This window comes from Cuculus canorus, chromosome 1 (genome assembly GCF_017976375.1).
Source record: "Cuculus canorus isolate bCucCan1 chromosome 1, bCucCan1.pri, whole genome shotgun sequence".
NCBI lineage: Eukaryota > Metazoa > Chordata > Aves > Cuculiformes > Cuculidae > Cuculus > Cuculus canorus.
In genome coordinates this window covers 130,964,079-130,977,361 of record NC_071401.1, presented here as the reverse complement: position 1 = coordinate 130,977,361, position 13,283 = coordinate 130,964,079, and the positions used below count along the sequence as shown (strand labels likewise).

The following is a 13,283-nucleotide window of genomic DNA, read 5'->3' as shown; positions in this document are numbered from 1 at the left end:
TACAGATCAAGGCTTTAAAATGATGGATCTGGAGAATGCTGGGTGGTGCTCTTGTGTAAGGCATATAGAATCACTCCCAGTATGAAGCCTTCGATGGTGAATATCACACAGATTCTACCAGATTTGCATACTGATTAGTGTGACTAGTGTGAGCTAAACTAAGATAAGGTAATTGTTTATGATTCTGTTCCTTTTTTTCGTTACTTCTGTATCAACAAAATCTGTCACAGGATCACGTGCTACTGGATGTAAACAATGGAAACTCCTGTGATAAGCGACTTTCCAAGTCCTAAGAAGAAAATTATCAATATTCAAATAAGTCTGGCTGAAAAACTAAAGAAAACATGTAATTTACTACTCTTTGGTAATAAATGTATGGAACATGCCTACACACACCAAGCTGAGATGATATTTTCATATCCATCTTCATTATAGAGATTATAGAAAAATGCAAGTTTCTCTTCAATGATTCTTTTTCTTCTTTTTTTTTTTTTTCTTTTGATGCCTCACACATTGCCTTTTTGATGACTTTTCCTGCTTTAGGGGAAATTCTTCCAAACCTCTAAAATTAATCCTTATGGTAGCTGGCAGCTACATACATTGGATCTGACAATTTTCCTCTCAAAATTCAAAACCAGAGTTTTGCTACTGATTTTTAATGGATTATTCAACCCTCTATTATATCTTCTTGAGAAAAATAATTTCATTTAATTGTCACATGAGCCTTGGACTTAAAGGGGTTGGACTGGAGAAGGGAAGACCAAATGAAATAAGAATTTCAAAGTCATTGCTGATGTCATGTTTCTTCTCAAGAAAATAGTAGTAGTATCATTTCACACATTCACATACAATATTCAGCTGGTATTGGAGCCTGTGCTACTCTAAACATCAGTTTCTTGACAACTCCTTTCAGTGCAAGCTAGTTACAATTGTCAGAATCTTGCTACTAGCAATTGCTGTACATGCTACCTATTCTGGTAGTGCATACGATCTGGTACATTGGGCTGGGTGAAAAGTCACAGTTTTAGAAACATAAAGTACTAATGACAAATTGACACGCTGACAGTGACAATTTGTGTTTCAGGATTCTTTGAGGAAAGTTTTCAGATCATTCAGGAGCATTAAGAGTGTCTCTGCTGAAAAGTGTCTGCTAAAAAATACAGATATGTATCAGTCAATAATATCAAAACAACCAGTCATCAGAAATTTCTCTGGAGCAAATCAAAACTAAGTGCAGACATTTTATTGACTGACAAACTGACAAAGTCTGTTCAAGAAAGAAGTTCTTAAGTCAGATCCAGAGTTCAGCTCACTGATGATGTGATCCACAAAAGCTTCCCTCAAAGGAAAGCTTGCAATTTATTTGCCTTGGTGAAGTGTTGACCTCTTCCTTCCACACCACCACTTTCTGTAAAATCCCACTGAAGCTGGAAGTCTGCCTGATTTTAGACTTGGGGGTTTACCCTCCTAGGTTTCTTTTTTTTTGTTTTTTTTTTAGATGTATATGTGACTTAATACCTTAATTCTAAATGCCTTGGTCTTAATGCTTACTCTATATTACATCAAAGTCCTGAACTAAACGCTTACTCTATGTTATACTTTACTGCACTTTCTCCTAGCTAGATGCTTCACTTTCTTAACTAATAACTGTTGCAATACAACTTTGTGCAAGAGTCAGACTCCATGAAATAAACATTCCTAACACTGGGTACTCTGAATTTGTGTGCATTGTCAACACTGCAGCTGCTGACTCTCCCTTAATCAGTTCAGAACTGTTGTAGCAAAATCCTTCAAGAGAACTAGCACTGCAGTTTATTAATAGGAGGTTTTTATCCAAGAAAAGTGATTTTTTTTTTCCCCCCTTGTATTTCCCATATCTTTCCTAGCTGTCCATTTCATTATCTTTTTAAAACCTTGGTGTGGGAAAAATATTTGAGTCCTTATTTAGGGCCAGTGTCACAAGTTGTTAGCACAAAGCCTCAATATGGCAGCTTTCCTGACTAAAAAAAGACAAAATTGCAAGTAGCCATTTTCCTCTGTGTACGTCTTCCTGAGGCAAAGATCGCTCTCAACACATTCATGGGTTTGTGAATGGGGAGGAGGGATGTGAAATCCACAGGGTTGTACAAAGTATCATTTGTCCTTCCCATGACATCTAGTGGAAACAATGAGAGAGCTTCCTATTGACAGACAAATTTGCTTTGGGCTGTAGACCAGTCCTGAGGTCATCGGGACCGATGCTGACATGGTAGTGGGGACATACTGGTACAGGTGCTGACTGAGGGACAGATGGAAGTGAGGGACAGGATCACTAAGCAACTGATATAACTTAGGTTGATGCTAAACATTCTAGTCTGACAGAACCTATGTGTACATTTAAAGAGTTGAACAACTTTTGGAGGCTTTATAAAATGCATTAACTGAAAGAGAACAGCTCTGGGGTGCTTGAGCACAGGCTAGCTCTACAGCAGAGATGGGTGTAGCCTGAGAAACTTGGACTGTTTTTCTCTTGCCCATTTTTCCCACTTTCTTGTTTGTGCTTCCTTGTGCTTAGTGTTAATAGACTGCTTATATAGCTGCTTCATTCCTGGTTGAGCAGATCGCCACTGATAACAGTGGGATCTTGCCTGAGTAAATTAATATGAAAATCAAGAACTAAGTTCTGAAACAGCAGCCAGATTTCCCTCCTGTCCTTAATATCATATCTCTTCTTACATCCCAGTCATTCTGCCTTTTTACGCAGTTCGGGTGGGAGGGGGTTGGGGAGCTTCCCCACTTGATGTATTGTTTTCCTTCCCTCTCCTTCTCAAATGAAACTTAGAAAAACAGGTAAGCTCACTCTGTAACTACCTCTTGCCTTCCCATTCCAACCTGATGCCCTCACAACAATCCCAGATGACAGGTTCAGTGCTGAGCTGCACAAAGTGCTTCCTGCCCATGTGGGTGGTCTGAGTCACTCCGAAGCAAATCTGACAGCTGAGTGCAGTGATATGGACCCCAGGCAACAAGCAGGCTGTGGGGGCACAGCTTGGGTTTCGTTTGCTGCACATTTATCCTGAATCCTATGGGCAGGGCAAAGCTTGCAGTGGCACGCTACAAGGTTCGGTGAGCTACCCTCTTCACTTGAGATTCTAATTCTCCTGTTGTAAATGAATGTTTAGATTAGTAATTCATCCATTCGTTTGCAGAACATCTATCTAATTATCCCTGAAGGACTTCAAGACGAGGCATTCAACAGTTTTTAACATCTAAGTACAAGGGATTAATCTAAAATAAAGACTTTGAGTCCAGTGATTTATAACCTTAGTAGCTTAGACCATGATAGTAGAAGTTATGCAACAAGGCAGACCTTTATATCTAAGAGGTGTCCTCATCAATAAATCAAGGATGAAGTCCCACACAGAGGTCTCAAATCAGGGTGATGGTATCATCATATATGCTTTGGGAGTTTGTCACAAGTAACGGAGGGTGGAAAGTTTCCTCCCAGACCCAGACACTTTGCATGATGTCCAGCTACAGTTAGGAGAAAGCACCGTAATGGCTTTGAAAAACGAGAGTCTACTAGTGTCTAGATTTTAATTCGAGATTCTGATAGTTCAAAACTCACTCAAGACTCCATATTCTGCATCAGTAAAACACGTATCTTACTTGTCACAGAGTGTACTCAGCACTTTCTGGACCATCGTTTCTGTGAAGAAGACTAGCTCCTCCTTACTCTGCCAGAGGATTTTGCTGTAACTAGCTATCCACGCTGGAAATGATTGCATGCTCTGTCTCTCAGAATGAATAACATCAACTACCACAGATGTGCAAGGACAAGAAATTAAATATTTATAGACAGTTGTATTTATTCTGTTTGCTTATTACCAATAACTAAAAGTCTGAGCCCTCAGAGAGAACTAGCTAACCACAAATTTTTGTATGTTGAAGTGCAGACATTTATGAGCATCAAAATGTCTGAGCATCAAAATGTCTGAGCATCAAAACATATGAAAATATTTATAAGTGGAAATGTCTATATTTTTTCACCAATATTTAACTTAAAAATTGCAAAGGAGTTTGCTTAAAATTTGCAGGAGGAAAAATCATCTGGGCTGAATTAATGCATGGAAAAAATATCAATCCTAAAGTAGATTTTTTTAGCAAAGTGTCATCATGTGCAGAATGGGGTAAGGTAGTAGAGGCTGCGACACACAGCCAGATCTTAAAGTGAGTTGAAACAATTGAGAGAAAAATGGTGGCAGGTGAGGGCTTCTTTACGTCACTTAATGGCACTAGAGAGGGCAAGGTTCATCTCAATAAAGATATCCTTAAAAAAGAACCACGAATTTGCCATTAGATATAATACCTCATATTCATATATACTTCATTAATTGTATTGTTATATATTTATATACTTACAAAACCCCGCTATTATATAAAATACCATATATACATTTACTGATTTATCATATATTATACCTGTATATTAATATAGCTTTTTATATACAGATAAATCACAGATGGGTTTCAGTTTTTGTAATAAAATACAGTCTCTTTCAGATGTTTTGTGAATAGCGGCTTTCTAAAACCGGAGTTTTAGCATACAATATTTAACAGATGTCTGGTTTTAGATAACATGCCCATTGACAAGCTGTGGTTCTCCCCTGAATACTTTTATGCCCTAAAGCTTGTTTTTGCTTAGATTATTTCTCTTCTTCCTCCACCCCCACCCATGCCATTTCCATCTTCTTCTCCCCTGCCTCTCCAGGGTCTACTCATGAGACAGCTACAGGGGTGAAGGATACCTGCAATTCTGGTTTGCATCTGGTGTGAAATGCCTGACCTCTTACACACTCCCTAGCATCCCTGTGTGCACCTTGTTTGAGGTTCATTTCCCTGAAAGCAGCTGAAGTTGGATTGTGTCCCAGGGACGCAAGCCTGAGTGATTTGGTAATTATTCGCACCTCTGTCCTCCTAGGTTCTGTTGAGTCGTAGAGATACTACTTGGAGTTTATAAGAAACAGAATTTAGAATAAGAAAGACTGTAAGTTTATGTTGCACTCTGAAATTCTCTATCAGATGCTTGATATTTGCTCTCAATTTATCTTTGGTATACTCCTACTGAAGTAGTGGATGAATAACAATGGATGCATGGAGATGAATAGGATCAAAAAATCTCAGTGAAAACTGAGGCTACAGAGGATTCTTTACAAGGCAGAACTATACCAAAAATGACTAACTTTTGTGTCGGCTCTCTATATGTGTTAATAAAGTCCAGATATTATACACAGAATTTTAAACATTATTTCATAAGTATCAGTGCAACTTCGGACAACGGAGTCACATTTTCTATTTAGCGAAGTGCAATCAAAAGCTAAAAGGATCAGACTTCCAAATTATAACTAATGATGATAATGCCACTGTGCCAAACACTTTAAAACAAGAATAAAATGTTAATAATATTTCATTTGAACAAACTCAGTATGTTAAAGTTTCTTTCTCGACTTTTGATTTCCAGATAGCAGAAAACATTCTAATGCTACATTACAAATGACTTACGGTGGCTGCACTAACCTCAGTGTTAGTGAGAGCTTTTCAATGATATGCAAAGTCACTAAGATCTCTGCAATTCATACTTGCAGAAAAATGTAAAATGAATACAGTTCTTCTCTGATAGACACTGCATCTTGAGAGAAACATTTCTGTGAAGCAGCAGATCCAGCTGCTGGATCACACCTAATGGAAACCAGGAACTACTGTCTCCCTGATGTGCTGATGTCGTTAAAAAGTATATAACTGGTGGCATCTTGCCACTTCAAGAAGGAATTGTTCTCAGTTCTGTCTGGCTTTCCACCAACATACTTATCTCCTCTAACGTGGAAAAGCAAATTTTTTAGATATTTTGAAAAAGTACTGATCTTTACCTTCTTTTAGCAGTATTTTATGTACATAATGTACACATAGAAGTTATATACTTGAAAGGCAAGAGCTTTACAAAATAGAATACTATTGACTTTAATAGAGTTGCTCCTACTTTACATGGGTGTGAAAGATGACCAGATGTTTAGTAGTGAATACCACTAGTGATGTCGGTCACTTCAGCAGGGTGATGCACATGGAGGAACTATGCACATGCTGTTTAAAAAACTAGAGAATGTGCTGTTTATACATCTGATATGAAAGGTGGGAGGCTGAGAAATCCTTCCCAAGTATGCCTGAGTTTTCCTTAGAAACTGTGGCCAATTCAGTATCTGGTTGCTGTAGCTCTCTATGAGTAAAATGAATAACATGAATTATAAAATCATAGAATCATAGAATCATTAGGTTGGAAAGGACCCACTGGGTCATCCAGTCCAACCATTCCTAACACTCCCTAAACCATGCCCCTCAGCACCTCATCCACCCGTCCCTTAAACACCTCCAGGGAAGGTGACTCAACCACCTCCCTGGGCAGCCTGTTCCAGTGCCCAATGACCCTTTCTGTGAAAAATGTTTTCCTCATGTCCAGCCTGAACTTTCCCTGGAGGAGCTTGAGGCCATTCCCCCTTGTCCTGTCCCCTGTCAGCTGGGAGAAAAGGCCAGCTCCCTCCTCTCCACAACCTCCTTTCAGGTAGTTGTAGAGAGCAATAAGGTCTCCCCTCAGCCTCCTCTCCTCCATTGTAAACAACCCCAGCTCTCTCAGCCGCTCCTCATAAGGCTTGTTCTCCAGCCCTCTCACCAGCTTCGTTGCTCTTCTCTGGACACACTCCAGAGCCTCAACATCCTTCTTGTGGTGAGGGGCCCAGAACTGAACACAGTATTCAAGGTGTGGTCTCACCAGTGCCGAGTACAGAGGGAGAATATCCTCCCTGGACCTGCTGGTCATACCATTTCTGATACAAGGCAAGAGGCCATTGGCCTTCTTGGCCACCTGGGCACACTGCTGGCTCATGTTCAGTCGGCTGTCAACCAACATTCCCAGGTCCTTCTCCTGTAGGCAGTTTTCTAGCCAGACATCTCCTAACCTGTAGCACTGCACAGGGTTGTTGTGCCCCAAGTGCAGGACCTGGCACTTGGCCTTGTTAAACCTCATGTCATTGGTCTCAGACCATCGGAACAGCCTATTCAGATCCCTTTGCAGAGCCCCTCTATCTTCCATCAGATCCACACTTTCACCCAGCTTAGTGTCATGAGTAAAATAAATAACAGTTCTCCATTCCAAAATCTCCTTTGTGTCATTTGGGCTGCCCAGATCCCTGAACTGGAGAACAACAATCACAGGAACAATGAATTTTCCATTCATGGACACTGAATTTGTAAGGGACTGTCTGTATCATACTGTCTGTATGTTCACAAGTCCATGGGACCTGATGGGATTCATCTCAGAGTACTGAAGGTGCTAGCAGATGTTACAGCAGGACACCTTTACATCACCTACCAAAGGTCTTGGGAATCTGGGGAGATCCCCACGGACTGAAAGCTAGTCAATGTTATCCCGGTCTACAAGAAGGGCATGAAGGAAGCCCCAGGGAACTGCAGACCTGTGGAAAAATTATACTGGGTACTATTGAAAGGCACTTGAAGAACAATGCAGTCATTAGGAGCAGGCAAGTTGTGATCACAAGGGAAAATCCTAGTTTAATTTGATATCTTCCTACAATAAAGTCACCTGCCTACTGCATGAAGGGAAGGTGGTGGATGTGGTTTTTTTCTGCATTTTAGTACTGTCCTTCTGAACAAGTTGTCCACCCGTGAGATGAGCAGGTACATGGTGCACTGGATGGACTGGCTGAATGGCAAAGCCCAAAGTGTTGTAGTGAATGGATCTGCATTTGGCTGATGACCATCAGTAGTATTCCTCAGAGCTCAATTCTATGGACAGGTCTGTTCAGTACATTTGTCAGTGTTCTGGATGCAGGAGAGGAATGCACCGTTAGCAAGTGTGGTGGTGACACCAAATCTGGAGGCACTGTTGACTGTCTTATAGTACAAAACACCTTGCAGAGGAATCTCGATTGACTGGATCATTGGACAATGATTAATTGCATGAAATTTAACAAGTCTAAATGCTGGATTTTGCACCTGAGACAGACTAATATCAGGCACAAGTGTAAATTGGCAGAGGAATGGCTTGGGAGTAGCATTACAGAAAGGGATTTAGGGTGCTGGTTGACAGGAGACTCAATATGAGTCAGAAGTGCCCTGTCAGCCAAGGGAGAAAACCACATCCTGGGGTACATCAAACACCCTATAACCAGCTGGTCAAAAGATATTCCACTGTATTTACCATTAGTGCAGCCTCTCCTTGAGTACTGTTTGTAGTTCTGGGCCCCACAATTTAAGAAGGCTGTTGAATGAGTCCAGGCAAGAACCCCAACTAGACAACTGGACAAGGCCCTGAGAAACTTGCTCTAGCTGACACCGCTTTGAGCAGGACATTGGACTAGATGATACCCAGAGGCTCCTTCCAACCTTACCGATTCCATTATTGTGTGGCTGCATGGCTTCTATGCACTTTTTTCAACTGGGATCACTAGACTCTCACAGCGTAAGTATTAACAGGTCCTAGGACTTATCACTGTTGGTATGTTGGTAATATTGTAGTCACACAGTCTTGCTGATTTTAATGCAATTTTTTCAAAGCTACATGCGATTTGGGTTTCTTTCCTTTTATCATGCCAAGTTATGACATACAGTCATATCATAGAATCACTAGGTTGGAAAACCTATATATTATATGATATATAATGATTGGTCCTAAGGAAAACTATGGTTGTTGCAGTAATTGAAGGAAATTTAGAAAACTTACTCATTTCCATGTATTCTGGAGTCAGCCCAGTGAAAGGTTCCAAGGTGTAGTCAAGATCCCATTGATGAGGATTCTTTGACTGGTTTGTGTCCATTTCCTTTGCCTCAGTTCTTTCGTCCTTCAGCTTCCTGAAGAGCTTCTTCAGCTTCCTGAGGAGCAACAGTTCAGATTAAATCAGCTCACTCTTTCCCATATGTGATCTGGACCAAGCCTTTGTATGGTATACCCTGTTACTTTGGTGCACCACAAGCTCAGTTTACACCATCCTTGGAAATTCTGAAAAGTATACATATTGCAAGACTAAACATGCTGGTGAGTTTTCACTGCCACTGAAGTAGAAAAGCAAAATGGTTTCCTACCATTTCTTAAGCAAACATAGATAGTTATGTTTCCCAGCTCCCATAGATCAGAAGAGGTTGTGTGAGAAGTTCTCATCTTGACCACACTTTATAATAATATGGGCTTCTTTGGCCAGATGATATATTACTCACATGGGTGAGCAATTATTTGTACAAGCATTTCTTTGGATCTCAGAAAGAATATTAGTATCAACTGCAGTCCCACTGAGATGGGGATCAAAATTTAATGACACTGACAAATACATTAATTTTGTATATATTACAATCCCAGGGTAAAATGAATCCATCTCTAAAAGAGTAAGGTATTCCCAGTGCCTCCAGGGGTGACATTTCAAACTCATATTCATCAATAACGTCATGCTATTTTACACCTTGAGAAAGTCCCATGGAAAAATGTGATATAAAGAGATATTTCTTCAGAATCAAGGAAGCAAAATAGAGTTGAACTAGCATGAAACATCAAGATTTATACTTATTATATGTCTTCATTTTGCAGATGAAATTTATCTTTCACAAATATGCACAACACCCAACATTGTTGTATAGTTCTTTACATATGTGCTATATGAATGAAAATCCAGACTAATTCCAGTGATGTTCTGCCAGTAGTGTAAGCAAGGCTCTCCCACAAACATTTCCTTCACAGCTTGTGATAAATCCTTTGAACTAGAGGTGTGTGGCCTGCAGAAACGAGTGTATGGGAAGTGGTAGGGGTTTTTATTTGTGCCGCCAGTTAAGCAGAATCACTTTCTCAGACCCTAAAGTAAGCAGCAGGGCAAGGCTAGTTGGTAAACACACTACAGACTTCATTGGGTAAATTTGTTGGTTTGTTCCTGAGTATGCACTAAGCCACAAAGGAACCCTGTGTCACCTCATAGCACAAGGCTCCACAGCAGCCTGGAAATGACTGCAGTGGCTGCAGAATTTCTACAGTGCCAAGTATTTACAGGACCCATTCAATTCCATCAGCAGTACAGAGGAAATGGGGATTGGCAGACAACTTTTAAACCTGATCTAGGTTATCATGTCAGTTCCAGGATCACAAAGCTGTAATAAACAACAAAACAGCTCCAGGGTTTTTTCCAGGTGCAGCTAAGACATAGCTGAGAATTCTAATGGTAATATCCTCAGTACTTTGGCAATATATAGATATTGGGATTTCAGGATTATTTTCAGAAAACCTTTTGATTTCGTTCATCATAAAATCACATATATTTGGGCTAATTAAGTACTTTTAGTACCCAGAACATTCAGTTTACAGTTTTAATAAAAGGGTGGGAGGTTTAAAATACTTCACAAGAAAGAATTAGATAGATCCTTGCAACGACATTTACCTCCTAAATCATGCAAACTCAGCCATTTCAAGACACTAAAATTTCCTTTCCCCTCTCTGTTTTTATGGCAATCAAGGGAACTTGTCTGTGACAGAGGTGATGTAGTATTCAGGGGGTAGGAGGCTGGGGCAGGAGTTAAAACAATCAAAGAATTCCCAGGATGCTCTTCCAGCATACCCCAATTAATTTCCTAATGTGAGGGACTCTCTGAGGACAGTGAACAATAACTTTAAGACAGTGCTGATTGCTGTTCCAATAAAATGATATGAGCAATAAATGTCCTTCTCATTTCCGTGGGCAGATGAGATTAAAGAGCATCTCACTGTCACTGTGCAGCAGCTGAGATAAAATTTGGGTGTGTTTAGATGTGAAGTCTGTATATATGTGATCTAATCCTCTAGTTATAGCACCACAGAGTCGAGTTACGGAGTGTAGTGCATACAGATAACTCCCATGAGAACTCAGTAACTAAAACAATAGTTGTTAGTTTTAATGTTTGTTTGGGAATACACTAAATCAGGGGCTCAGATACTCAGGAAAAAAAAATATTTTTTTCATCTGGTTATCTACAAGCCAGGCACAAGAATTTACAGATTTAACCATATTGAGTTAAGCTTTGAAAGGTCTTATTTTTATTTTTATGCAATTTTTTAAAGAATCAACTAACTGACAGAAGGCTAAACTAATTATTTTCAAATATTCCACAAAAACGATGTGCCTTTGTGTCATATCCAACCATATGAAGTTTCAGACAAAAAGAAATGTGTCAAAAAATCAAAGGAACAGAGAATGGGGATTTGCACAGTGTTATTCTCTAAGAGTAGGGCAGTGAAAATGAGTTTTGCAGAACTGTACAACTGCGCATGTGACTGTGTTATTGAAACTAAGCAAGATCTTTAAATGTACTTGTGTGAAATCAGCTAATTATTCAGATCAACGTTTTTAGACAAAGTTGACAGAGAATGATAACCAAGAACTATCTTAGCTTCTGACTTCTGCATGCCAGGTAGCCCCCTCAGTGAGAAAGAGATAGAGTTGTTCATTCAGGATGAGTCTTTGAGAAACTTTGTGCTGAAGAGGCTCAAGCAACAAAGTCTCATGATCCCACTTGTAGACATATTAATCTGGATACACAGGGAAAACTGTTAACTGTAGAACAGCCATTACTTAGGTTCTTGAATATCAAAAAACAAGATAAATGCTTGAGAAGACTGGATATCAGGAAATTCGAAGGAAGATAGGATCAGGGAGAAAGAAAATAGACAACAAGGTTTTTTTTCCAAAGGCCATGTCTAGAGAAGTTAAAATGATGCTGTAGTTTCTCATAAGTGATCAGCACCAAAGTTTGGTGTTAGATAAGAGGTGGGAAGACAGTTTAACTATGCTATTTGCATTGCATTATGCAGGGTAATCAGCATCTGAAGAGAGAAAAATATCTCTACATGAAAATGCCTCATCCCTGAAGAACCTGCAAGCTTTTGAGAAAAAAAGACGAGGAAAAGAAAAATGAAAACGAAAATGATCCTGGCTGCGCTGCAAGCACATGGTGCACTAACATGAAGCCTCCTTTTTTTAAAAAAAAAAATAACAAACAGACAAATGATTCAGCAGTTGCTGCATTTATACGTTAAAAGAGACTATAAGCATCAGGAGGATCTAGGGGAAGACATGAAGATGGCTTGGGGAAACTGTGGACTGAGGCATAGTAGAATGCATAAAAGCTGGAGAGGCAAGGCAGAAGGGGGCAGGTAGAAACAGGACAGATGCAGATAAATTGTTGGGTTGGCACAAGTCTTTGTGTCTTCTGTGGCTGTGCAGTCCTCATAATGCATCCCCACCAAAGCTTGCCAGAAAGATTAAAACAGATGATCAGTTTACCAGTTTCTCAAGACTCTCAGTTAATAAATGCCCTTGGGTACTGCAAAGGCAAATCACCTCTAATGGTCACCAAGAACTGGATTTGAAGTACTGCAAGGAAATACTTGCCAGAACAGAGATGCAAATGAAAACTTAGCATGAAAAGATAGAAAATCCACAGAATCCAGCTATCAGGGATGAATATAAAGCAGATGAGTTTTAAAGCTGTCTTTCCAATTCATGTTTTTCTCCTTTGGAGCATGATAGAAATGGGCACAGGAACAAACCTAGATAGAAAAGACTGCTAAGTTGAGTAGATAGAGCACTTGTGTCTAGAGAAAAAGAAGTGCAGTGACTTGCACTTCTGCATCTTTGCCTGTAATTTTGTTTACTGCTTTGGGGAAGTAGCACTGAAAGTCCATGTTTTTCTTCAGTTATATTCCTACAGTCTGTTCACATAAGGAGACAATTCCTCATACTCACAGCCAGGGAGCACAAGAAGGAGGCAGAGGGAGAATGAAAGGAATTAATCTCTCATCCTGTTCCACAAATCTATAGTATAGTAATGCTTCCTTGGCACACTCAGACCTACGGGATTCTGTGGGAGTTTCAGTTGTGTTTTGGATTTATTAATTTCTCAAACAGAAGAAATCAACAAAAAAAAGCAAGAAAGAAAAGAAGAGGTAACCCCCCCTTAATTAATTAGGTGAAAAACAATATAAAAGATAATAGCTATGAAAAGGTGTATTTTCCTTGATTTTATTAACTCTTGGTTTCCTCATCCAGCGTAGTTAAGTGCATTTTGAAGTGATGGAAACCAAAGCTGAATAAAAAGACCAAAATTGTGGCCCCACTGAAGTCAACAGGAGTTCTTACATTGACTTCAACTGGACCAGGATTTCACCCTAAGGGTTTATCACCAAGATCAAAGACAGAGACTAATAAAATAAAGGCATGGTTTTT

General features: G+C 39.7%; 1 protein-coding gene across 1 annotated transcript in view; it reads right to left on the bottom strand.

The window, feature by feature from the left end:
* ANO2 (anoctamin 2) overlaps nucleotides 1-13,283 on the bottom strand; it is a 184,715-nt gene that overhangs the window by 17,240 nt on the left and 154,192 nt on the right. The window contains exon 20 of the mRNA XM_054056456.1: nucleotides 8,771-8,919. Coding sequence (XP_053912431.1) covers nucleotides 8,771-8,919 — 149 coding nt within the window. The remainder of the gene's footprint in view (nucleotides 1-8,770; nucleotides 8,920-13,283) is intronic.